The sequence below is a fragment of the Lepidochelys olivacea genome, assembly GCF_965140295.1.
Source record: "Lepidochelys olivacea isolate rLepOli2 genome assembly, chromosome: 3".
NCBI classification, from domain to species: domain Eukaryota; kingdom Metazoa; phylum Chordata; order Testudines; family Cheloniidae; genus Lepidochelys; species Lepidochelys olivacea.
The window spans coordinates 74,377,989-74,403,441 of record NC_140413.1 but is presented as its reverse complement, the minus strand read 5'-3'; the positions used below and the strand labels follow the sequence as shown (position 1 = coordinate 74,403,441).

Genomic DNA, 25,453 nt, shown 5'->3' with positions numbered 1-25,453 from the left:
CTAGGTAAAATGAGTTAGTGAAAGATTTGCAAAGAAAGAGAAGAATGAGTCTCCACTTTGCTTCCCTCCTTTCCATTTTAGAGGACTGCTGATCTTTTTGTTACTTTTGAGAAACTGTAATATAGATTTATTACACGTGGAAGCTGTCACTAGGGGGACTGATGTACAAATGGCATAAACATTTTGTTTCTTTACTAATTTTTGGTGACTGTCTGAGAGCTATGCATAGGAATGAAATACAATCTCCTGACAAGGTTAGAGTAACACTTATGCTATAAAGACAGAAAGTAAAGACATATATTTTTTAAATTGTATTTTTGAGAGTGTTAATAGCCTAAAGTTGGGGAAAATATCAATTGCATACATAAATGCAAAGCGACTCTTTTAAACAACTATTGCAAAATGCTTTCAGGAAGTGGAAAATTTCAGGAAATCTCTTGTACTCTTGTTTTCATGTTTTACAATATTATATAATGTCTGCTATAAAAAACAGATATTTAACCTTGATAATCATTCTTTTCCAGAAACAAGTAGAATCCAATTGGAATTTTGTGGAAGAACTGCTGAAAAGGTCCATTGATGCTCAAGTAAGTACGGGGAGGAATAAAGAATAGTGTGGGGTGATTTTTGAGAAGCATGCAGCACATGAAGCAAAGTATCCAGCCAACAAGTTTGTCTTTGGAATTTAGTTTCTTTATTTTGATTATATGAACATCCTTGATGTAGCTGAACTAAGACAGTGTACAGTTGGCTTCTTGTTAGAGACTACACTTACTTTAAAGTGGCTGTGCTTGATGTTAAATTGTCAGATAAAGGGAAAAGATAATTATCCTGGAAGTGCATGTGGCTACTTTGACAAGCTATATTCAGAATAAGAGCTGGATACTTAGAAAATGTAAACGGCACACTGAATGTAAGGATATCAAGTTGAGGAGACATGATGGGAGAGATAGTCATTGCATTGAAAATTCAGCTATATCCTCATCACAGCAGGAAGGTGACTTGCCTTGCTGAGCAATTTGTCTTACAGGCTTGAATCAAACTCTTCTGATAAGGTTCTAGTTTCTGAGCACTCATTGTATACCTTATCATTTTTCTTTCTACAGAGCTGTTAATGCATTGCTTCATGGCCCAGAGGTCAGAATTGACCTCCTTTTAAAGAGCTTTTAAATATGCTGTTCACATTTTTTAACATGTTACGTTACAGCTCTGTATATGTCGTCTTAAGTTACATGGTACAAACTGTAATTTCTGTAACGGCAACAGCTACAAAAATAATTGTGTGCATGTAAGACTACCTACATATTAAGCAATAAGAATAAATCTGCTGATTATTTCCCTTTTGATTCCAGTTGAGAGAAAAAAAGTTGAAATATGATATGGTTGAAAGAGGAAGATGGTTTTTCATTAGGGCCTTCTCTACACTATGGTTGAAGCCATAATAAGGGGCGAAGTGTTTCTCACAATACAGTTGTTGCTGGCACAGCTCTAATGTAGTTCTCTTGACCATTGGAAAAAAAAAAAGAGAAATATATTTTAATGGTGCTAGAAATTATGCTGTAGACTATAATCAGGCAGTGCTGCAAAGTTTTGCTTGAACAACTCTCAGAGGGAGGGGGAAAAGCAATGGACTACATTGCTTAGGGAAGGCAGGGTATCAACAACCATGCTTGTATTTAAAAACAGTTACTATTAGCACAGTTTCAGCAATGTTGGAGAGAGGTCCTAGATTATGGTAACATGGCTGCTGAATGAAGACCAATCTCATCTAAGAGGAATCTATTTTTTTTTTTTTGTTAATGATGTCCTCCTGTGAAAATCTATTAGAGCTGTACCTTTGTTTTAAAATCTGTCCGAGACATGTGTGCAGTGTGCGAGTATACTGTCTGGATTTTGTTTAAACACTTTAATATGTAAATATAGTCAATACAAAAAGGGGTCAGATGTTGTAAAAATTGACTTTCACATTGACAAAGGAAATATATCTTCAAACCTTAATTTAAACTGCAAACTGTATTTTAATTCATGTTAGTATCTGCGGTTTTAATCTGTAATCCTGCTAGCTATGAGACAGTTATGTTCATGTACCTGTTTTTGTTTAGAAAAGTCATTTTGGCAGAATACTAGACTAACTATCTCTCATTTTCATAGTTTATTGACTATTTCAAAGTGTGCGTAACTGCATCTATATCCAGGGTGTAGTACAATATGTACATTACAGATGTATCAAGGACTTCAGAATACTGTGAGAGAAACTAGAGAAATCTGTGATGGGAATTAGATGCTTAACATTTGGTATTACCTTATTAACCATTTTCCTGTTCTCTGTCTTTTTATACCAACATTTTTGAAGGCAAACAAGACAATGCTAGTTTTATTAACATCTTGTACAAAATGTTCTTATTCTGTTGGATTATTTTCTATTTAAGTGGTTCATTACTTAATATTAAATGACTGCTAGCTTTGTGTAGAAAATACTGCTATGGGATTGCTCAATATTGTGTGTGTGGAATCAGTAAAAAAACGAAAACAATAAAAATAATACCTAGGAAGGAGGTTTTTTCACCAACAGACTCTGTGACATGTATGTCTTCACTGTTGCTGTCCTAGGCTTCCTACGGCCACTTTGCTTTTACCTTTTGAGTTATCCTCTGATATATTTAAAATAACCGTCAAAAGGACGAGATAATGTAAGAGTGGGAAGGAGAGAAGTGCAGCAGGATGGCAGATCAAGATAGCAGAATCAAATGGAGGAACAGGCAAAGCTATGTGTAGTAGTAAAAGCCAATACATGACTGAAGGCTGGATAGTGCTATTGGGATTAACTGCTCAGGCCTGGCCTCAAATTATTCCACTTTGTTGGTGTAACACTGCCTGGGGGGGAACAAGAGTTGTGAGGCACCTCAACTTTAGCATGAGGAAGCCTGTCTGCCTGACGTGGGTCAGCTTCCGACTCTACCAGCCACTGGCAACCAATGTTCCCTCTAATTTTTGACAGGCCATGTGCACAAAAAATTTCTTCTGTGCAAATTTTTGTGCGCACGGCGTTTCGGATCCGTGTGCGCGCACAGCTTAGAGGGAACAGTACTGGCAACGCAAGGACTCCGCTCTAGGCTCCACGAGCCCCTGCAGGTTAGGGATTGGCGCACCACAGTCCTCAACTCTTCTGCATGTCTCTGTGTCCAGCCCCTGGTCTAGTGGGCGCTTGCACTATTCACAGATTTGCTGCTTCTGAAGAAACAGTAAAGCCCAGTTCTGCCTCAGATTGTCTCTCTACTTAACACACAGCACTTAGATGTACTAGGGTTCCCTGTAAACATAAGTTATATTTAACAAAGCATAGAGCTTCAAGTAATAGCAGGTAGATGTATTGGAACAAATGGTTACATATGAAATAAAATCATAGCATGCATTCTAGAGCCTGGACTTAATTAACAAGATATTCTCTTGTCTGTTCGAGTGATGATCCCCTGAAGTCCTTGCAGCACTTTACAACCAAGCCAGATATAATCCTCCTTTAATGAGACAGGCAAACGGTTAGCTTGCCTCCGAGGCAAAGGACCCAGTGTGTTCCTTTGCCCTCCAAGATATACAAGTCTTTACTTATCTTCATTCATAAACAAGACACCTCCTTGCTGTTTTGTTTTGTTTCTGTAAATTTTCTCTCTTGTAGCTTAGATAACCTTTTGACTGGCACCTGGCTCAGTATGCAAATAGGTCTGTATTGTGAGGCAGCCAACCAACAAACAACTAGACCATCTGTTACCTCCTGCCTGAAAGGACCATGTGTAAGGCATGTCTCCTCTAGGTAACCTGCCTTAGCTCCAAGGCTTTAAGAATGTAATTTTCAGTATAAATACATAACTTCTTAAATATTATCTGTACATATGTTTCACAATGATTATGATGGCCTGCGGGCTACTGGCTTTTACATGCCACACTATGGTGAGCTATTGTGCATATAACTGACCCAGGAGAGCCCTATAAATCCCGGTGACCCCTACCAAGTGGTCCCTGGATCACGGTTGGTAACCCCTACTGGAGAAAGGAAAAGACATACCCATCCTTCTAAGAGCTCCTGTTGCACCTACAATAGCAGCTGCAAAAAAAAAAAAATTTTAAGAACTTGATAGAGTTGACCCAGTCATCTGTTGGCAGCACAGATATAAGCAGTGATGAGATCCTATTAATGTAGTACATATATCTGGAAGGTTGGACATTATTATTATTTAATATTTATATTACTGCAGGGCTCATATCAGCATGGTTGTCCCCAGGTAGTTAGTGCTGTATTAATGCCAAAGAAGACATACTCCTTACTGTCAAAAGAGTTTATAATCTAAGGAGACCAGTGACATATGAAAGATGGGGGAAGATGTTTAGATAGTACTATCATTTTGATTATATCTGGTGTTGAGCCCCTCATAAATTCTGATTATATCCAGCAGCACAGGAGTTCATATTAAACAAAAAAAGTAATCCTAAATGGAGAGTGCATGATACCCAGTGACATATAAAGTCCAGAGGACTGTTTCATGTTACATTTGAGATAAAATCTACAATGTATATCCTGTAGTAGACGTCTGTTCTAATGTAATATTGGACACTGGGATAATGAAGGTCTGAAATCAAAGATGAGCACAATGTTGTTTTTTTGTTGAATTTGTCTAAAGGATCGTTCGCTTTTTAAGATAGGTCCCAGATATAATCCTATGGGCAAAAATATAGCTCTAAGAATGGACACTTTTAATTTTCTTCTTAAAGTCCTTGGTATAACAAGTCATGCAACTTGGTTGGTGTCTAGAGAAACTAATACCATGGCCTGTTGCGATTCTTGACATTTATATGCAAGATACCCACTTTCACTCTTCTTTAGACAGAGGAGACATTGGAAACTGTTATGGTTGAAGAATCTTAGTTTTCAGATTAGATTTATCTCAAGGTCTTGTTTTATGGAAATTATTGGTTAATGTGTAAAATTATATTAAATGTAAAAACAAAAATTGGGAAGTCTTTAGTTGTAGTATATTCTTATACTTAATAAATTCACAAGTATTTTCCCCAAAATTTTCTATGTTGGGCTCACTGAAGTAGAATGCAAACATTTGTGGCGGATTTCTCATGCTTTCATATATAAATTGTAGTGTGTGTCCTTTTTCCAGATTTACAAATGAAAATCCTGCTTCACCCTTCAATTTATTTTAGAAATATGCTATTTTGTAAAGTTTGAGAGTTTGCCAGGTGACCATGCATCCTATATTCATTGCACTTAGGAAGAGAAGGCAGACAGAATTTGAGTCTATTGCAAATGATTTCTTTGATTGCTCACACTGTTCTGATAAAATGTAGCAAATAATATTTTCCCCCAGGGATGTATTGATTCAGGGAGTTAAGTATGACTTAATGAGTTTTAATCTGCATAGCTACCTTAGCATTACAGGTTGAATGGGGCTGCTCTGAAGCCCAAGAAAAACAACTAGCTACTTGGGCTATGCATTCTATGCAATGCAAGGACTGGCAGTGGGACTGCAATTGGAGGAAATAACTCCATGACCTTTATCTGTGGGATGAGCGGGCATTTCTCTTCTTCCCCAGCAAGATATTTCAAGCCTCAGATTGTAAGGCTGGTCCTGAATTCATAGAATCATAGAAGATTAGGGTTGGAAGAGACCTCAGGAGGTCAACCCCCTGCTCAAATCAGGACCAACCCCAACTAAATCATCCCAGCCAGGGCTATGTCAAGCCGGGCCTTAAAAATCTGTAAGGATGGAGATTCCACCACCTCCCTAGGTAACCCATTCCAGTGCTTCACCACCCTCCTAGTGAAATAGTGTTTCCTAATATTCAACCTAGACCTCACCCACTGCAGCTTGAGACCATTGCTCCTTCTTCTGTCGTCTGCTTCCACAGAAAACAGTCTAGCACCATCCTCTTTTGGAACCCCCCTTCAGGGGGGTACTTTTTTAGTGCTTCTTTTTTTCCCTTCATAGCTCCTTTAATTATTCTTAATATTGCATGAGTTTGGTCACTTAGAAATATGCAGTGGAATCCTTTTGTAGTGACATCGCTACATTTATAGAACAATTTCACTGTAATCTCATAATTACCAGAATTTCAGGCTGGACTTGTCACTGTGTTAAAAACCATTTTGTTTTTTTCTCTGTCTTTACTATGGCCCAAATCTGGGAGGAATCTTGGAAGTGGTAAATGAACAGAATGCTCCCTTTGCAACAGAGCTAGTAGGGATATTGAAACCTCACAGGTCAGGGGATCGCTGCCATCGTGGCAGTGGCAAGCCCCCAATCTTCTCATGCACATGGTTCTTCTGCGGACATGCTGCAGAGAGGGAAGTGCCTCCTGTTTGGAGCAGCAGTAACATATGCTGCAAAATGTAATATTAAGTTATTGGCAATGGAGAGAGTAACAGTCCCTTTAGATTAGCTGTTCCTTGGCTGCTTCTCATCACCAGTAGCTAGGCCACACATCACTTTGTCACATTACTCAGTGGTTTAACTACACTGCTCAGGGGTGTGGATTTTTCACACACCTGACTCACTCAGTTAACTTTACGTAATATTCTAGTGTAGAGCAGGCCTTAACTCTCACAGAATATGCTCCAGGGAGAAAGTCTGGGATATACACCTTAACACACTTAAAACCGCTTTCATCAAACAAGGACACTCCAACGGAAAAGTAGATTGTGTCTTGGAATGGGCTACCCAAATACCCTGAGAGAATCTGTAATTTCATTACAGAAATAAAATCCCCTTTGACCACACATCCTTTGCTGTCACCTCCCACCCGTCCACTGGAACTCATATGGGAATATTCTCAAACAGCTACAACCCATACTTGATGGGAACCCCACCCTGAAAGAAATCTTTCCCGAAGCCCCTCTTCTGGCCTTCAAAGAACCACTCCAGCCTCTCCAAGCTCATCACCAGAAGCAAGCTCCCCACAGACCAACCCACCAGCTCAATGTGACATCAGACCCTGCCACAGCAACAGATGCAAAAACTGCAGACATATCTGCACTGCTACAGTGATCAACACCCTCCACACCTTTCAAGATCATAGATCCTATACATGCTTATTACAAAATGTGGTGTGCACCTCATCCAGTGCACTAATGCCCCATTAACAACAGTGTGGGTGAAGCCAGACAATCACTATGCTCTTGAATGAACTCTCACAGAACAATGAGAAAAGACAAAAACACCATATCACCATATCAGGAACCTATCCTTGCAACAAAGCCCGTTGCCAACTGTGCCCACATATCTATTCAGGGGACACCATCAAAGGGCCTAATAACATCAGCCACGCTATCAGAGGCTCGTTCACCTGCACATCCACCAATGTGATATATGCCATCATGTGCCAGCAATGCCCCTGTGCCATGTACATTGGTCAAACTGGACAGTCTCTACGTAAAAGAATAAATGGACACAAATCAGATGTCAAGAATTATAACATTCATAAACCAGTCGGAGAACACTTCAATCTCTCTGGTCACGCAATCACAGACATGAAGGTCGCTATCTTACAACAAAAAAACTTCAAATCCAGACTCCAGCGAGAAACTGCTGAATTGGAATTCATTTGCAAATTGGATACTATTAATTTAGGCTTAAATAGAGGCTGGGAGTGGCTAAGTCATTATGCAAGGTAACCTATTTCCCCTTGTTTTTTCCTATCTCCCTCCCCCCCCCCCCCCCGACGTTCTGGTTAAACTTGGATTTATGCTGGAAATGGCCCACCTTGATTATCATGCACATTGTAAGGAGAGTGGTCAGTTTGGATGAGCTATTGCCAGCAGGAGAGTGAGTTTGTGTGTGTGTGGGGGGAGAAAACCTGGATTTGTGCAGGAAATGGCCCACCTTGATTATCATGCACATTGTAGGGAGAGTGATCACTTTGGATGAGCTATTACCAGCAGGAGAGTGAGTTTGTGTGTGTGGTTTTTGGAGGGGGGTGGGGGGTGAGAAAACCTGGATTTGTGCTGGAAATGGCCCTCCTTGATTATCATACACATTTTAAAGAGAGTGGTCACTTTGGATGGGCTATTACCAGCAGGAGAGTGAGTTTGGGGGGGGGGGGGGGCGGAGGGTGAGAAAACCTGGATTTGTGCTGGAAATGGCCCAACTTGATGATCACTTTAGATAAGCTATTACCAGCAGGAGAGTGGGGTGGGAGGAGGTATTGTTTCATGGTCTCTGTGTATATAATGTCTTCTGCAGTTTCCACAGTATGCATCCGATGAAGTGAGCTGTAGCTCACGAAAGCTCATGCTCAAATAAATGGGTTAGTCTCTAAGGTGCCACAAGTACTCCTTTTCTTTTTGCGAATACAGACTAACAGGGCTGTTACTCTGGAACCATATCACCTGTGGTTGAACACTTTTTTTTTTTTTTTCACAAAACAACCATTCTACATCTGACCTCTCAGTTCTCATTCTAAAAAGGAAATCTGCACAACACCTTCAGAAGATAAGCCTGAGAGCTTAAATTCATAACTTTACTAGACACAAAATCTTGGACTGAATAGAGATGTTGTTGCAACAATCTGTAACCCACTAACAACATCCTGGCCCTCTCCCTCTCCCCCCAGCTACCTCCCTTTTTTCTCTCTCCCTTCCTTTCCTCTCTGTGACTGGAGGGGTGTTAACGGGCCACTTCACCTTGAATAGCCCCTTGAAATATGTGTTAAGTACTTATGTTAAACAATCTGTTCCACCTTGTTTTTAGCTGTAATACTGTGAGTACATTCCCAGACCTGTTTCACAGTAGCAGCCTTGTTAGTCTGTATTCGCAAAAAGAAAAGGAGCACTTGTGGCACCTTAGAGACTAACCAATTTATTTGACCATAAGCTTTCGTGAGCTACAGCTCACTTCATTGGATGCTGTAGCTCACGAAAGCTTATTCCCAGATCTGAAGATGAGCTCTTTGTAAGCTCCAAAGCACGTCTCTTTCACCAACAGAAGCTAGTCTAATAAAGGATATTACTTCACTCACCTTGTCTCTCTGACAATGCCTGTATTTGTCAAGTATTATTTTCTAGCTCACTGCTCATAATAGTGAATACTTTTACTCAAAAGTATATGACTAGAAATAATATTTATACAATAAGGTTGTCAGCAGTCTGGAAGTCTTGAAGTTATTTGTAATCTAGGTGGGTTTTTTTATTAACAAAATCTTTTCGTTTATTTTTTTTTATAAGGCTGCTGTATTAGAGGAACAGATACGAATGCATCTTCAGTGCTGTTTGACTCTGTGTAGCTTCTGGGACTTGAATCTACCTACTGTCACCATACTCTGGGAGTATTACAGCAAGAATCTGGTTAGTGAATGTATATGTGAAAAACTAGAGAGTTACAAGTGAGCACCCCTCTATCTGAGAAATTACCTTATGCTCTGAACTGCCTGAAATAGCAGTCACATTTGTGAAAAAGTTCTAATCCATTTTAGCTCAACATGGGTTGAAATGTTCCATAAATTGCTACCATGTAAGAAAAAATATTCTTTTTGAAAATCTGAATTTCTAGATATTGCAAATGTCACGGGGGAAGTTTGGGGATGCGTTAACCTTCATTATCATTTGTGCTCATGCCTGAGAAAAGTGAGATTTCCTAAAGAAGTTCTGTATACAGTAACAGTGTGTTTTGTTCTGGGTGGAAGTAGTGACATGAAGATGCCCTTTTGTTGTTTGTATGAAGGAATTTACATAGTTATTTAGCACTTAATGTTCTTTCCTGCCTTTATTTTTCTTCCAGAATAGTTCCTTCACCATTCCATGGCTTGGTCTGAAGGGTCTGGCAAGTGTTAGTAAAACTCCTTTGTCTATGCTCAAATTGGTGAAAAACTGCTGTTCTGACCAGCAGAGCCCTGACCTGTATAAGTCCAGCAACAGTTACCTAATTTTTCTCTGTATTTTGGCACGAATGATGAAAGAAGCAATGGAGAACAATGTAACCCACCCTTGGAAACAAATTAAAGGAAGGTATGGTAATCTTTTAATTTGGTATGTACCGTATACCAGTGGTTCTAATAAAAAAGGAGTACTTGTGGCACCTTAGAGACTAACCAATTTATTTGAGCATAAGCTTTCATGAGCTACAGCTCACTTCATCGGATGCATACTGTGGAGTGAGCTGTAGCTCACGAAAGCTTATGCTCAAATAAATTGGTTAGTCTCTAAGGTGCCACAAGTACTCCTTTTCTTTTTGCGAATACAGACTAACACGGCTGTTACTCTGAAACCAGTGGTTCTAATAATATCCTTTTTTTCTCTTTTTTTTCATAGCCATTTCAACTTTTCCACTTTTGAAGTTTTCTTTTTTGTGAGGTTTTAGTTTTGTTACTTTGTGAGTTTTGAAATATGGCAATAACCATAACGTAATAATTAGGTTGTGTGAAAACACATGAAAAATAGTTAACTGAAACATTAGTTTTTCTAATTTAATATACGTGTGTGTGAACTTGCAAATCTTGTATTTTAAGAAGAACGACAACTTCTGCTGATCAGTGAATGTACTGTAACTTTTCAGATGACTTGCATTTACAATGGTTTAACCTGTAAACAAGTAGTTTTTCACTTCAGACCACAACTAAATTGATTAGTATTGTTATTGGGTGTAGCTAACTATTAGATTAAGTTCTGGGTGTTTATGCAATATCTTTATTAAGATTTTACTGGAATACAGTACATTTATTACCAGAAAGGAAAGTTACCTTGTTTATTACAATACAAAGCTATACATATCACATTTCTGTGTTTCTCTTGTTATATTCAAAAAAGTTTAGGGGTTTTAAAAAATGCTCCCATGACCAAGTTTGCTGAATCAATGTCTTGTTTTATTTAATGACAGGTTTCAGAGTAACAGCCGTGTTAGTCTGTATTCGCAAAAAGAAAAGGAGTACTTGTGGCACCTTAGAGACTAACCAATTTATTAGAGCATAAGCTTTCGTGAGCTACAGCTCACTTCATCAGATGCATATCGTGGAAACTGCAGCAGACTTTATATATACACAGAGAATATGAAACAATACCTCCTCCCACCCCACTGTCCTGCTGGTAATAGCTTATCTAAAGTGATCATCAGGTGGGCCATTTCCAGCACAAATCCAGGTTTTCTCACCCTCCACCCCCCCACACAAATTCACTCTCCTGCTGGTGATAGCCCATCCAAAGTGACAACTCTTTACACAATGTGCATGACAATCAAGCTGGGCTATTTCCTGCATAAATCCAGGTTCTCACATCCCCCCCACCCCCATACACACACAAACTCACTCTCCTGCTGGTAATAGCTCATCCAAACTGACCACTCTTCAAGTTAAAATCCAAGTTAAACCAGAACATCTGGGGGGGGGGGGGGGTAGGAAAAAACAAGAGGAAACAGGCTACCTTACATAATGACTTAGCCACTCCAAGTCTCTATTTAAGCCTAAATTAATAGTATCCAATTTGCAAATGAATTCCAATTCAGCAGTTTCTCGCTGGAGTCTGGATTTGAAGTTTTTTTGTTTTAAGATAGCGACCTTCATGTCTGTGATCGCGTGACCAGAGAGATTGAAGTGTTCTCCGACTGGTTTATGAATGTTATAATTCTTGACATCTGATTTGTGTCCATTTATTCTTTTACGTAGAGACTGTCCAGTTTGACCAATGTACATGGCAGAGGGGCATTGCTGGCACATGATGGCATATATCACATTGGTGGATGTGCAGGTGAACGAGCCTCTGATAGTGTGGCTGATGTTATTAGGCCCTGTGATGGTGTCCCCTGAATAGATATGTGGGCACAGTTGGCAACGGGCTTTGTTGCAAGGATAAGTTCCTGGGTTAGTGGTTCTGTTGTGTGGTATGTGGTTGTTGGTGAGTATTTGCTTCAGGTTGCGGGGCTGTCTGTAGGCAAGGACTGGCCTGTCTCCCAAGATTTGTGAGAGTGTTGGGTCATCCTTTAGGATAGGTTGTAGATCCTTAATAATGCGTTGGAGGGGTTTTAGTTGGGGGCTGAAGGTGACGGCTAGTGGCGTTCTGTTATTTTCTTTGTTAGGCCTGTCCTGTAGTAGGTAACTTCTGGGAACTCTTCTGGCTCTATCAATCTATCAATCAGGAAATAGCCCAGCTTGATTGTCATGCACATTGTGTAAAGAGTTGTCACTTTGGATGGGCTATCACCAGCAGGAGAGTGAATTTGTGTGGGGGGGTGGAGGGTGAGAAAACCTGGATTTGTGCTGGAAATCACTTTAGATAAGCTATTACCAGCAGGACAGTGGGGTGGGAATAGGTATTGTTTCATATTCTCTGTGTATATATAAAGCCTGCTGCAGTTTCCACGATATGCATCTGAGGAAGTGAGCTGTAGCTCACGAAAGCTTATGCTCTAATAAATTGGTTAGTCTCTAAGGTGCCACAAGTCCTCCTTTTCTTTTTGCGAATACAGACTAACACGGCTGTTACTCTGAAACCTGTCATTGTGTAAAGAGTTGTCACTTTGGATGGGCTATCACCAGCAGGAGAGTGAATTTGTGTGGGGGGGTGGAGGGTGAGAAAACCTGGATTTGTGCTGGAAATGGCCCACCTGATGATCACTTTAGATAAGCTATTACCAGCAGGACAGTGGGGTGGGAGGAGGTATTGTTTCATATTCTCTGTGTATATATAAAGTCTGCTGCAGTTTCCACGATATGCATCTGATGAAGTGAGCTGTAGCTCACGAAAGCTTATGCTCTAATAAATTGGTTAGTCTCTAAGGTGCCACAAGTACTCCTTTTCTTTTTGTTTTATTTAGTAATTTTAATTAACCAATTTGTTTTATTGAAATGAAATTATACTTAATATTTCTCTTATTTTAACTTGCTTTTTTAATTCCTTAATTTAAGAGGGGGAAAATTATTGATAATCAACATCATGTGCAAGTCTGCTCAACCAGCATTCATCATTCCAACCTTGAATAAGTCAATTATACAAGTTACAAAATTTTAACAGCCTACAGCTATGATTTTGGGATGAACTCTGCTTTCGGCAGCTAACTAAGCATTAACTGGTGCATGAAAAACATAAATGCCTGTCAGTAGTAATTAACTACTAAACAACATTAATGGGATTTGCTATAATTTTTGGTGGCTAGATTTTAAAACCTCAACACCATTTCTAACTATTTTTCCAGGTGAAAGGATAGGCAGAAGTTAGTGTTTATGGGGGTTAACTATTGTGTGTAGAACTGGTCATAAATGGAGGGTGAAGAGTATACCATATTTTTTAACCACACACCGTAAAAATTTGGACAAACCATGCTGAGTCCTTTGTTCCCTCATATCTTAAGAAAAATATGGTAAAATTTCTTTAGAGTTCAGTCTAGCAGTCTCCATGTTAAAGGGCACCTATGCGAAAGCTTGGGGATTCTTGACATACATTAAGAATACATAAATACAGGATATGCAAAGTAACAGCACTTCTTCTTGCTACTTTGCCACATATTATGTGACCAATGTATCCTAAAGCCCCCCATCACACTTTCCCACTAAATAGAAATTGCACTCTCCAGTGCCTCTGCCCTCTGTCAGTGTCCTCTCAAACAGGAAGGGCATTGCAGTCTACACAAATGAGTGTGTTTGGGTCATTCCAGACTTTTGGGAAGAGGGGGCGAGCCCTTTCTGAAGAAGAAGGGTGCCAATAGAGAATGCTGTGACAACAGTCCCTGAACCTTCCCCCGACTCCTTTTATAACAAGGGGGATCAAGCACAAAGGTCTGGTCACAGCTGTGGCGGTGTAGCATAGGAGAAGAGGTATTTTCTCATGTATGGTGGTCTCAAGCCATTGTGGGCTTTTTAAGTCAAAACAAACATCTTAAACTCCACCTGAAAACCAGTCACCATCCAGTGCAGAATCTGGAGCACTAGTAACACATGCTGCAACTGAGAGGCCCCACTGAATATGCAGGTTGATGGCTCTGTACCAGCTTAAGTTGATGGTGTTTTGTTCAGTTCTGAAAGGGGGAAAGGTATGAAGGAAACCATCTGAGCCAAAGCATTGTTCCAGTAGTACTGACTAATCTCCTAATCTTTCTGCTAGAGGTGAGGTGCTTGCATCAACAGTAGTTGACATGGGGAGAAAGGTTAGGTTTCACCATGGGTTGGAAATCCTTTGGCATGCACCCTGGATTGGGAAAAAGAAGGGAAGGAATTAGCTTGTTTCAGTAGCAAACAGATTAAAAGGTTGCGGGAGAGAAGAAAAAATTTAAAATGGAGAAGAATTGCTTACAGTAAGTGTGTGGAGCTAGAGTAAAGGTGTAAAATGGGACTAATACAGCTCTTCAAGGAGATGGAAAGACACATACTTTAACATAATTTAAACTTTTTTGTGTTGTTTTTTTTAATATGTAGAATTTATTCCAAGTTCCATCAGAAAAGAATGCGAGAGCTGACAGAGGTGGGGCTGCAGAACTTCTTTAATCTTTTCCTTGTGTTAGCGGCTGTTGCAGAGACAGAGGACATTGCAAGTCGGGTGTTGGATCTCCTGGATTTTCTCAGCCCAACCTCCATCAGCACTGCTCAGAGAGCTCTCATTTGGAAAGGCTACTTTGCCTTCCTTTTGATGTACATTGAGAAGAACATGGACATCAGCGTTCTAGCTAAGAAACTTTCACATGCTTTCTGTGAAAAGGCAAAGGAGTTTTTGGTAACCAAGAATGACCACACACACAAACAAAATCTATGGACACCACTCTCCACTTACATTGATGGTGTCCAGGAAGTGTTCGAGACCAGCTGCTACTTGAACCTTTCCCAGGAAAAGTTGTTGAACGATGGATTTAGTATGCTGCTCCCGGCTTGTCGAGGAATTGAACTCACCATGGTCCTAAACTTCTTGCAGGTGGTTCTGTCCAGACTCAAGTAAGTTATTCAGATAAATCATGAACACAGACTGGTATCTTGCTTTGTGTTTGTCACTAAATTGTAGTCGTTGAACCAATAAGAGGTGACGCCATTTTAGATTTGGTATTGGTGAGTAGTGAGGACCTCATAGAAGAACTGGTGGTAAGGAACAACCTTGGTTCACGTGATCATGCTAATTCAGTTTAAACTAAATGGAAGGATAATCAAAAATAGATCTTCAACTAGGGTCCTTGATTTCTAAAGGACTAACTTAAAAAAATTAAGTGAATTAGTTAGGGAAGTGGACTGGGCCAAAGAACTCAAGGATCTGAATGTGAAGGATGCTTGGAATTACTTTAAGTCAAAGTTACAGAAACTATCTGAAGGTTGCATCCCAGGCCAGGGGAAAAAATTCGTAGGGAAGGGTTACAGACCAACCTGGAGAGCAAGCATCTCAACTAGGTGATTAAGAGAAAGCAGAAAGCCAACAAGGAATGAAAGATGGGATAGATCTGCAAGGAAATCTACCTCTTGGAGGTCAGAAGGTGTAAGGATAAAGTGAGAACTGTCAGAAGTCAAGCAGAGTTGGACCTTGCAAAGAGAATTTCTATAGGGAAAAGTTGTATAGTCATATAAACAAAAAGAAAACAAGGAAAGAAGAAGTGGGACCACTAACTACCGAGGGTGGGGTAGAGTTTAAAGGTAATCTAGGCATGGCCTAACCCCTAAACAAATACTTTACCTCCATTTTTAATTAGGCTAATGAAGAGCTTAGAGGTAGTGGCAGAGTGGCTAATGGGAATGAGGATATGGAGGTAAAAATGACCACATCTGAGGTGAAGGTCAAACTCAAACAGCTTAATGGGACTAAATTGGGAGGTCCAGATAATCTCCATCCAAGAATATTAAAGGTACTGGCACATGAAATTGCAAGCTCAATAGCAAGGATTTTTAATGAATCTGTAAACTCGGAGGCTGTACTCTATGACCTGGAGAATTGCTAATATAGTTCCTATTTTTAAGGAATGGGAAAAAAGGGATCCTGGAGACTACAGGCATGTTAGTTTGACCTCAACTGTATGCGAGGTCTTGGAACAAATTTTGAAAGAGAAAGTAGATAAGGACATAGAGGTGAACAATAATTTGAGATAAAATAAACATGGTTTTACAACAGGTAGATCATGCCAGACCAGCCTGATCTCCTTCTTTGAGAAGACAACTGATTTTTTTAGAGAAAGGAAATGCAGCAGATCTAATCTACCTGGATTTAAGTAAGGTATTTGATACAGTTCCACATGGGAAATTATTAGTTAAACTGGAGAAGATGGGGATTACTATGAGAATTGAAAGGTAGGTAAGGGGAGACTACAATGGGTCATACTGAGAGGTGAACTGTCAGGCTGGAGGGAGGTTACTAATGGAGTTACTCAGGGATTGATCTTGGGACCAATCTTATTTAACATTTTTATTACCAACATTGGCACAAAAAGTTGGGAGTATGCTAATAAAATTTGTGGATGACACAAAGTTTGGTCATATTGCCAAGGAGGACTGGAATATCAATACAAAATGATCTGGATGATCTTGTGAATTGCAGTAATAGGAAATTTAATAGTGCAAAATGCAAGGTCATGCATTTAGGGCCTAACAAAAATTTTTGCTATGAACTGGGAACATATGAGTTGGAAGTGATAAAGGAAGAGAGAGACCTGGGTGTATTTGTTGATAACAGGATGACTATGAGCCACCAATGTGATGCGGCTGTGAAAAAGGCTAATGCAGTCCCAGTAGAGACAGGGAAGTGTTAGTACCATTATACAAGGCACTGGTGAGACCTCATCTGGAATACCTTATGCAGTTCTGGTCTCCCATGTTTAAGAAAGATGAATTTAAACGGTTACAGGTGCTGAGAAGGGCTACTAGGATGATCCAAGGAATAGAAAACCTACTTTATGAGAGTTTTCAGAGTAGCAGCCGTGTTAGTCTGTATTCGCAAAAAGAAAAGGAGTACTTGTGACACCTTAGAGACTAACAAATTTATTTGAGTCTCTAAGGTGCCACAAGTACTCCTTTTCTTTTTACTTTATGAGAGGCGATTCAAAGAGCTTGGCTTGTTTAGCCTGACCTGCAGTTATCCCTACTAATCCATCCCTCCTGGAAGCACTGATAGCTTTCCAAACCGAAAACAGTTTGGAATGGTCAAACTAAAAACCAGAAACTCCCCAGCTGTGGGGAACAATCCTGAGCTGGCAGAGGGGAGGTGGAAAATGTGACCAAAGAGAATTGCTCTCTATAAATACATCAGAGGGATAAATACCAGGGAGGGAGAGGAATTATTTAAGTTAAGCACCAGTGTTAACACAAGAACAAATGGATATAAATGGGCCATCAACAAATTTAGGCTTGAAATTCAGATGAAGGTTTCTAACTATCGGACGAGTGAAATTTTGGAAAAGCCTTTCAAGGGGAGCAGTGGGAGCACAAAACTTAACTGGTTTCAAGACTGAGCTAGATAAGTTTATGGAGGGGATGGTATGATGAGTCTGCCTAAAATGGCATGTAGCTGATCTGCAAATGCTAACAGCAAATATCTCAAATGGCTGGTGATGGGACACTACTTGGGGAGGGCTCCTGATTTACTGCAGAAAATTCTTTCCCATGTGTTTGGCTGGTGGGTCTTGCCCACAGGCTCAGGGGTCTAAGTGATCACCATATTTGGGGTTGGGAAGGAATTTTCCCCCAGGTCAGATTGGCAGAGATCCCTGGGCAGTTTTCGCCTTCCTGTACAGCATGGGGCCTGAGTCACTTGATGGTTTAAATTAGTGTTAATGGTGGATTCTCTGGAACTTGAAGGTTTTAAACCATGATTTGAGGACCTCAGTAACTCAACCAGAGGTTAGGGGTCTGTTACAGGAGTGGGTGGTGAGTTTCTGTGTCCTGCAATGTGCGGGAGGTCATACTAGATGATCATGATGGTCCCTGCTGGCCTTAAAGTCTATGAGTCTATAATGTATTAACTTCTCCATAAAACAGAACAGAACTGAAGAGGTAGCTCTGCAGGATTTTGAATTACATACTAAATTCTGAATTTCAATCCACAAATCTCTCTTTAGAAAATCTTTCTCTGCTGTTTCAATCCTGAGGTGTGAGATCCCAGATATTTTTCTTTGCTATGAATTGATGCCATTGTAGGCCAAATTATTTATTTTCCATTTTCTTGGACAGCATTGTGAGTAAAACTGAATTTCTCTGGCTTTTGACCTCTTTTAAAATTATAACCTCTACTCAGTTAGTAATGTTTAATTATATATTGCACACTCTTCTCTAATTTTCCAGTCATATTTTTTCACCTAGGCATTCATGCAACAGTGCACCAGGTAAGTACCTAGTTAGAAATAAACACAGAAAATGGAGTCAAAAAGTGTCTGATGGAAAGAAGGAAATCCTATTTTATCACTAAATAATCAATTTTGCTTTGATTTATTGGTGTAGTTTCCAACATCCAAATTGCCATTCCTGCAATAAACATTTCTGTCTACTAATTCACTTTGCAGGTAGTCCTTCAGTTTAAAGCCAAAACTGCTTTAGGAGGGCTGAAAAAACATTTCCCCCATAATTCCACTGCAAGCCATAATAAGACAGTTATTGATCTGCCACGCAATGAGACCTGTGAGGTTGAGATCTGTGGAGGAGGGGCAGTGAGAAATGCACATTATGGATAGTGAGAAAAAATTGACCTGCATGTAAGATCTCTGTTTAGCTGGGGTACTTTGTTACTGTCTAGATAGTTTGCCTGCAGCTGTCAATAGCTTATAAATCCAAAGTCAACTGCTTTTCAGGCAGCCTTTTGAAAAAAGATAAAGTGCAGCTGATTTATTAGAAAGGTTTTCTCATTTCTGTTCAGCTGAGCTTATGTACTGGAATACATTAGAGACTTCCAAAATATTGTGTGTATTAACCAAAAGAGAAAACTATCCTCTGTGAGGAAGGTGAACCTCCTTCCCCCACTTTGCCCTGGCCAATCTGGCAATGGGAGAAAATCCTTCCCAGTCCTCGAGAAAGGAGTGGCTATTGCCCCCCAGCGGATCCTGACCAAACCTGGTCTTTCACCATTTCCAAGGCGGGGAAGATAGGTGCTGCTCTACTTGGTCTGGATATGAGAGAGGGCTTTTCCCTCACGCTTTACCCCCCTATGTACTCTCCCCGCCCTTCTAGTCAGGTCACCTGGGGAGATGTGTCCTTTACCTCTTAAAGAGGTATACCCCTTTCCCTGGCTAGCCAGACAACTGCCTCCCTGCTTAAGGTGTGGAATGGTCATTCTTCAAGCAATCTCATTGGAGTACTTGAGGAATAAGGTACTTCTCAACATAAGAAACGGTATCAGTGTCTTGCCCCCAGTCCTCCTGTGCTTCAGTTTCTCCATATGTAAAATGGGGCTGATGATACCTACTTAGCTACTTCACAGAGATGTTGTGAGGCATGCTTCATTAATGTTTGCAGATCATGTTGATATCCTCAGGTGGAAGGTGCAAGAGAAATGTAAAATATTGATGGAGCTTCTCTCCTATGCTTAATGGGTGCCCTAAACATAAATAAGATAGATTAACACCCTTCCATTCATGGGAGGAAAATAACATTAAAAACTAAATGGTAATTACTTAGCCCAGTCTGAATACTATACCACTATATATCTTTGCATCTCTGTGTGCCAAGCAGAGGTTAACCAGATTGATGGTACTCATTCTTGGCTGCATCTCTGGCTTTGAAAAGAATGAAATGACTTGCTGTAGCAATCTCTCCTGTTTTGAAATCCAGGTGGGAATAAGATAGCAGACCTTGCATAAATGTAATTTTTCTGTACACTGTACTGTGTAATAGTTTTATAACTGTATGACAGAGAATTTACAGGTAGGAAGGAAGTGAGATCACTGATTAAAGAGAGAAGCGGCTCCCTCTAGGCTGTTAGGAAATAATAACTTCATATGCCACTTTCTGCTAACCCAAGATGATGGCTCACAGGAGCATTCTTTATTGCTGATTAAGTAGCATTATGAAAATAGTGACTTGATTATGTTAAGCAAATGCTTCACTATTTAAAGCTGAGAATATCAAATAGTTTTAGCAATCCCCTTTAACTTATCTCATTGCATTTCTGGAATCACATTTCTGATTTCCCAATTACTTCTATTTGAGGTTATTGTAAACCTGGCAATCTTTCATTTGTAGAGTGGGGTGTAGCCAAAAGCTGTACTTTACTTATAGCCATTCATGCTGCTGCGGTTAAAGGTCTGTCAGCATTTCCATTCTAAACCTTTATTTTCAAGGGTTTGTATCATCACTATGAAAATTTGCTCGAGGCTAAACCTTGTATACAAGGTCCTGTAAGAGTGCTCATTTTCTTTTTTCCTTAAATAGGAGTTGGAAAGCAGATACTCCTTTTTTGCACTATTGCCTCTAATTTTTTTTTTTTCAATTGAAGCTTTGCAGGCTTTTCCATATTGTGCTGTCCACTAGAAAAGTAACAGGAACACTAGAGTTTCCTGTCTATCTGTGGAAGATAGTATTAAAGTGGCAGGCTCTTCCACATATATCAATATTTTCTTCTTCTATTTTGGGGGTTTAAGAATATTAAATATGATGAGTATTGTGTGTGTGGAGGGGGAATGGCTATGTTTTTGTTAGTAATTAACTTTTGATCTGTTGTGATTAGGATGCCCCAGGTAGAATAAAGAAAAGGAGTACTTGTGGAACCTTAGAGACTAACAGATTTATTTGAGCATAAGCTTTTGGCCAAAAGCTTATGCTCAAATAAATTTGTTAGTCTCTAAGGTTCCACAAGTACTCCTTTTCTTTTTGTGAATACAGACTAACACGGCTGCTACTCTGAAACCAGGTAGAATACTTGTTGGTACAGCACCTAGCACAAAGGGGTCCTGGTCCATGAGTGCATCTCACAGAACAAGAACTTGGTATTGATTATGGGATGGGGGTGGAATTGTGAGGCTGTAATTCATATAAGTTAAGGAAAAAAATAGAGTACATTAAATTAAAAAATGTGCTGATGAAGCCTTCTTGTATTTATTTGAGACATACCTCACCAACCTTGTCTCTCTAAAGTTTGTGTTAGGTATGGAAATATCTTTTATTGGACCCGCTTCTGTTGGTGAAAGAGACATGCTTTTGAGATGCACAGGGCTCTTCTTCAGGTCACAAACATTAACTTTTCCCCTTTTTTTCCCACAACACTGTCAAAATATCTTTTTCTTTAAAAAAAAAATCCCATGCAGCATGCATATTTATATTCATAATGGTGCCCACCAACTCAACACATCCAAGTGCCCTGCATAATTTAAAAAACAAACAAACAAACATTACCAAGGAAATAGTCTTTAAAACAGGATCTGACGGAACTCCATTCCCTGCTGTTAAAATAAAGAACAAAGTGAGTTAGAGGCCTAAAACTTACTGAATGTATGTTCTGGTGTCTATGCACAAGGAACACATTCCATAGGCAGAAGCCCTCAGCTGTCATACATAGTGGAATAATTTTAAATATTTTAAAATTTCTTTATTTGATGAGATTTCATCTCCTTGGTCACGATGCATCACTTTATGGTGAGCATTGTATTCTCATTATCTCATCTTTGTGTTTTACTTTGTGCCTCATGTAACAACTGAGATGTGTGATTATGATACAACAGTGCTTGTCCTATCATAATACAAATGCTGCATTCTAATACTCTTTGCTTAGAATAAGAGACTGTTGCTACTGATTCCCAGGAAAGACTTGATGATAATCACCAACCAAATAAAATAATATATAACCCACATGATTCTTTATAATTGTACATGATTTGAAAATGTGTATGCCAATTTCTCGTGCTCTGGTAAAGTGGCAGGAATCAGAAATGTTACAGAAAACCTCAGTGCACAAATTTCATAGGTTAGTTTATTATGGCACTGTAACCTTTTGCACATACGTGTACAGTTGTCCCTTTGCCACAACTATTTGGTGTCACTGGTAGATGCCTTGTCAATATTCCTACATACTGTATAACCTGTGTAAACTTTCAAATGTATCACGATTTCCACTAATGTCTCAGAAGATGGGTTTTCATTTGCATGGCTTTGGAGTGGAGGGCAGCCAGTAACACTGGCAACACCACTTTCCAGGCTAGTGCCAGCTGTTTTTCAGGCAGCACTGGGCCCTTATAGGATGGAGGATTGAGACTTGCACCACCGCAGCCACCCCCTGCCCAGCAGACTTTTGTCTGTTGGGGGACCAGTGACCTGGTTTATGCCAGAAAAAAGCTATCTTAAACTGGGATGAATCTTGGCCTGTATTTTATTAAGGAGACGGTAAAAATAGAACGCGGTCATCATGGCAACTGGACGATGCACAAGGTTAGAAACTTTGGCTCCCACTTTACCTCACACCATATACTGATTCCTTTGTCACCATCCTCCTTTGTTCTGTCCATTCTCTTTTTGTCTCTGTCCTTTCCCCCACCCCCTACTCTCCCCTGCTTCTGTTCCTAATAGCTCTGATGCGCCTCACCTTTCCCACACTCATTAGAAGGCTGCATTATGCTGAGAGTGCCTGCTGCCACACAAAGCAGTACTAAAATCTGGAACCAGAGAAGTGCAGGGTAGAGTAGCTGCTGCCTGAGTCTGCAGCCCTGTATAGATTAAATGCTTATGCAGCCACCTTCATTGTGTGCCACAACAGGAGCAGGAAGGGGGCAGTGAGCGGTTTTCAAGGAGTCATATGCTGTTTCAGGAGCCACTAGTCATCACCTTTGCTCCCTGTGACTTTGTGTATGGGTTGATCTGGGTCCTGTGGCTTAACCTACCCACACTGAACTCTGCCTGGGTCCCCCTGCGCTAGTCTGGTACCCTCACATAGGGAAAACTCTGAGGTAGAGGATAACAAAACAAACTAGTGTGATCCAACGGAATATGGAAAAATGGTGGAGAAATTTACACTATCATGCACTATTTTGTTTTGGGGATATTAGTAGTTTTTGGAGGTTTAAGCCAAATTCTGGCTAATTTTTTTTTAAAAGGTGTATGGGGGGAAATGGTGCATACAGATCGTGTAATTATGTGCACACATTTCTGCATGCATGCAAAAAAGCAGATCTTTGGTATGAGCCTTTGTCGTCTCCTTCAGAAATGTAAGCCCTAAAAGTTATTTGAACTGCTGCTGCTGTTGTTGTTTTTTAATTAAACAGCCATCACAACATCATTCAAAACAGGAGACACTGCATCAATGAAGGAGACTCTTAATAGAGGATATATACAAAATGTCTGTTTTTCTCTACCTAATTTAAGCAACTATGGGTGGTTGGTTGGCTGTAGCTCAATGGTTCGTTGTGGGCTTTGCTGAGATCTCTTCAAGCTTTAGGTAAAATTGAGCAGTATTAATGCAGAAGCCACTGGTCAGTGTGCTAATTCACAGTGATGCACAGTTCTGTACGCCCTGAGCCAAAGGAAACAGTGCTCGAGTTATGTATTTTCTTAATATAAATGTATTTTGGACTGATAAGGCTTTAGTTGCTTGCTTTTTTGTCTTAATCTCTTTACCGTTGTACGAATACCAGTCAGGTACAGATGTCTGTCTCTTTAATTAAAGTTACCTTACTATTTGGGCTGTAGCCAAAATAACAAATCTCTACAATTAGTTATATTGTAGTGTACTATAACCCTTTAGGTTGAATGAGAAATTCACAATGGGAATGGTCATCCAACATATTTTTGCTATAGAAATATGTACTCATTTGTGCGGTTTTTGTATTGTGCTTTGCCATCCAAATGCCCTGTTGGAAGCATTCTGAGCCCAGGGGGAATGTCTCTCCCCACTCCCTGTAATCATACAAGTCAGGATAAATAGGCTCTTGAAGAGAATAGAAAAGTATTTTTTCCCTTCCTAGGTGGTTTTCAGTGTTAGTCTTTGTAAAATATATTTTTCTAATGCTGAACTTTTGAAAATTGTAGTGAGAAAAGACCCTCAGCCATTTTAGAATGGTATTGGTCTTCACCCTAGCACACCATCTCTCAGGAATACCATTAGAACTTTTGATTGTGGTGTTCTAATAGCCAGAGCAGAAGAGCTAACCTTGTGATTAAAGCACAGGATTGGAATGCAGGAGACGTGGGGTCAGTGCCCAGCTCTGCCAAACTTCCTATGTGACCTTGAACAAATCATTTTAATATCTCTCTGTGCCTCTGTTACCTATGTAGAAAATGGAAAGAGCAATCCTTCCTTTGTCTAGATGCTTTCTAGATTGTAAATTCTTCGAGGCAAGGGCTGCCCTTTACTGTGTGTTTGTACAATGCACGTAGCACAACAGGGCCACGATATCAGATGTGCTATCGCAATACATAACGATGACCAGTTGGTGTATGACTGCAGGTGTGTAGACACAAATGATGATGAAGCAACCCAGCAGAACTGAGGGTATGAAAGGTAATGTTCTCATTCTTTTATTAATTTTGCCAGTGGCTAAAATAAATAAATAAATAAAAATCCTAGTGTTTTTGCAGTTAACTGATTGTATTCATTCAAATCTCAGTTATTTTTATTAACTTAAAAGAAAGTAAAAGTAAGTTCGGTGACCAGAGCACTGGAATTGAACAAGTTTATATTTTAGAAATCAGAGTATGTCTAAAAGGTGTGTTGTATCTAAATCCTTTCTAATAAATGTTTAGCAGATTGCTCTGTAAACACTGGGTGTAGGTAAGTTATCCATAGCTAATTTCAATGTCAGTATGCTACTTCAAGGCGTGGCTCTGGTTATTAAAAATGAATTTTATTTCTCACTCTTTTTGCTTTGTCTGGGCTTGAAGTCGTTTCAGGTGTTTTGTGTGTGAGTTATTTTGAGTGGAACATTTTGACTCCAAAATAAAATTGCAGACATAGTTCTGCCCTATTGTGTTGTGCTCCTCAAAGATAACTCTGGTGCAAGCTGAAGTTTTGATTGAATGTCTTTAGCTCTGAGTAATTATACAGATGAATGAAATAAGGTACAGAATATAATATTGCTTAAGAGATTCATATAGTGCATTGCAGCTATATACCCACTGTTTGGTATATGGAAAATTCTTGTTTTTAACTTTTGTTTTATCTGGCTTTGCTTTAGGATCTCATAAGTATTTATTTCCAATAGTTAGCATCCATCTTTTGAATGAGTAGATGAAGATCATGAGCGAGCTACTGCTTAAAATCAAGTTCATATTAGCTAGCTTTTAGTGCAGTAATGGAAGAGCATCTTCCTTGAAATTAATTTTAAAATAAACTGAAAAGACTGCTGGGGTCAGAGGATCTGTTAGAGTTGCTTTTCCCAGCTGCGGATTGTTGATAGCCAAGTAATGCCAACTATGGTAAATATTTGAAGTGAAGGAAAATCAGATGTACAGTCTAACATTAATTATGAAAATATGCTTCTCTTTACCAAGTGCTACAAATTCAAAAATGCTTCCATCCTTTATCCACTCCATTCACTTTCTCTAGTAAAAACTAAGCCCTGGTCTACGCTAGGACTTTAGGTCGAATTTAGCAGCGTTAAAT

General features: G+C 39.7%; 1 protein-coding gene across 1 annotated transcript in view; it reads left to right on the top strand.

The window, feature by feature from the left end:
- The window catches only part of MMS22L (MMS22 like, DNA repair protein), a 150,152-nt gene that overhangs the window by 47,817 nt on the left and 76,882 nt on the right, over positions 1-25,453 (top strand). Inside the window, exons 11-14 of the mRNA XM_084622589.1 lie at positions 525-587; positions 9,221-9,340; positions 9,774-10,000; positions 14,392-14,901. Of these exons, the coding sequence (XP_084478715.1) occupies positions 525-587; positions 9,221-9,340; positions 9,774-10,000; positions 14,392-14,901 (920 nt within the window). The remainder of the gene's footprint in view (positions 1-524; positions 588-9,220; positions 9,341-9,773; positions 10,001-14,391; positions 14,902-25,453) is intronic.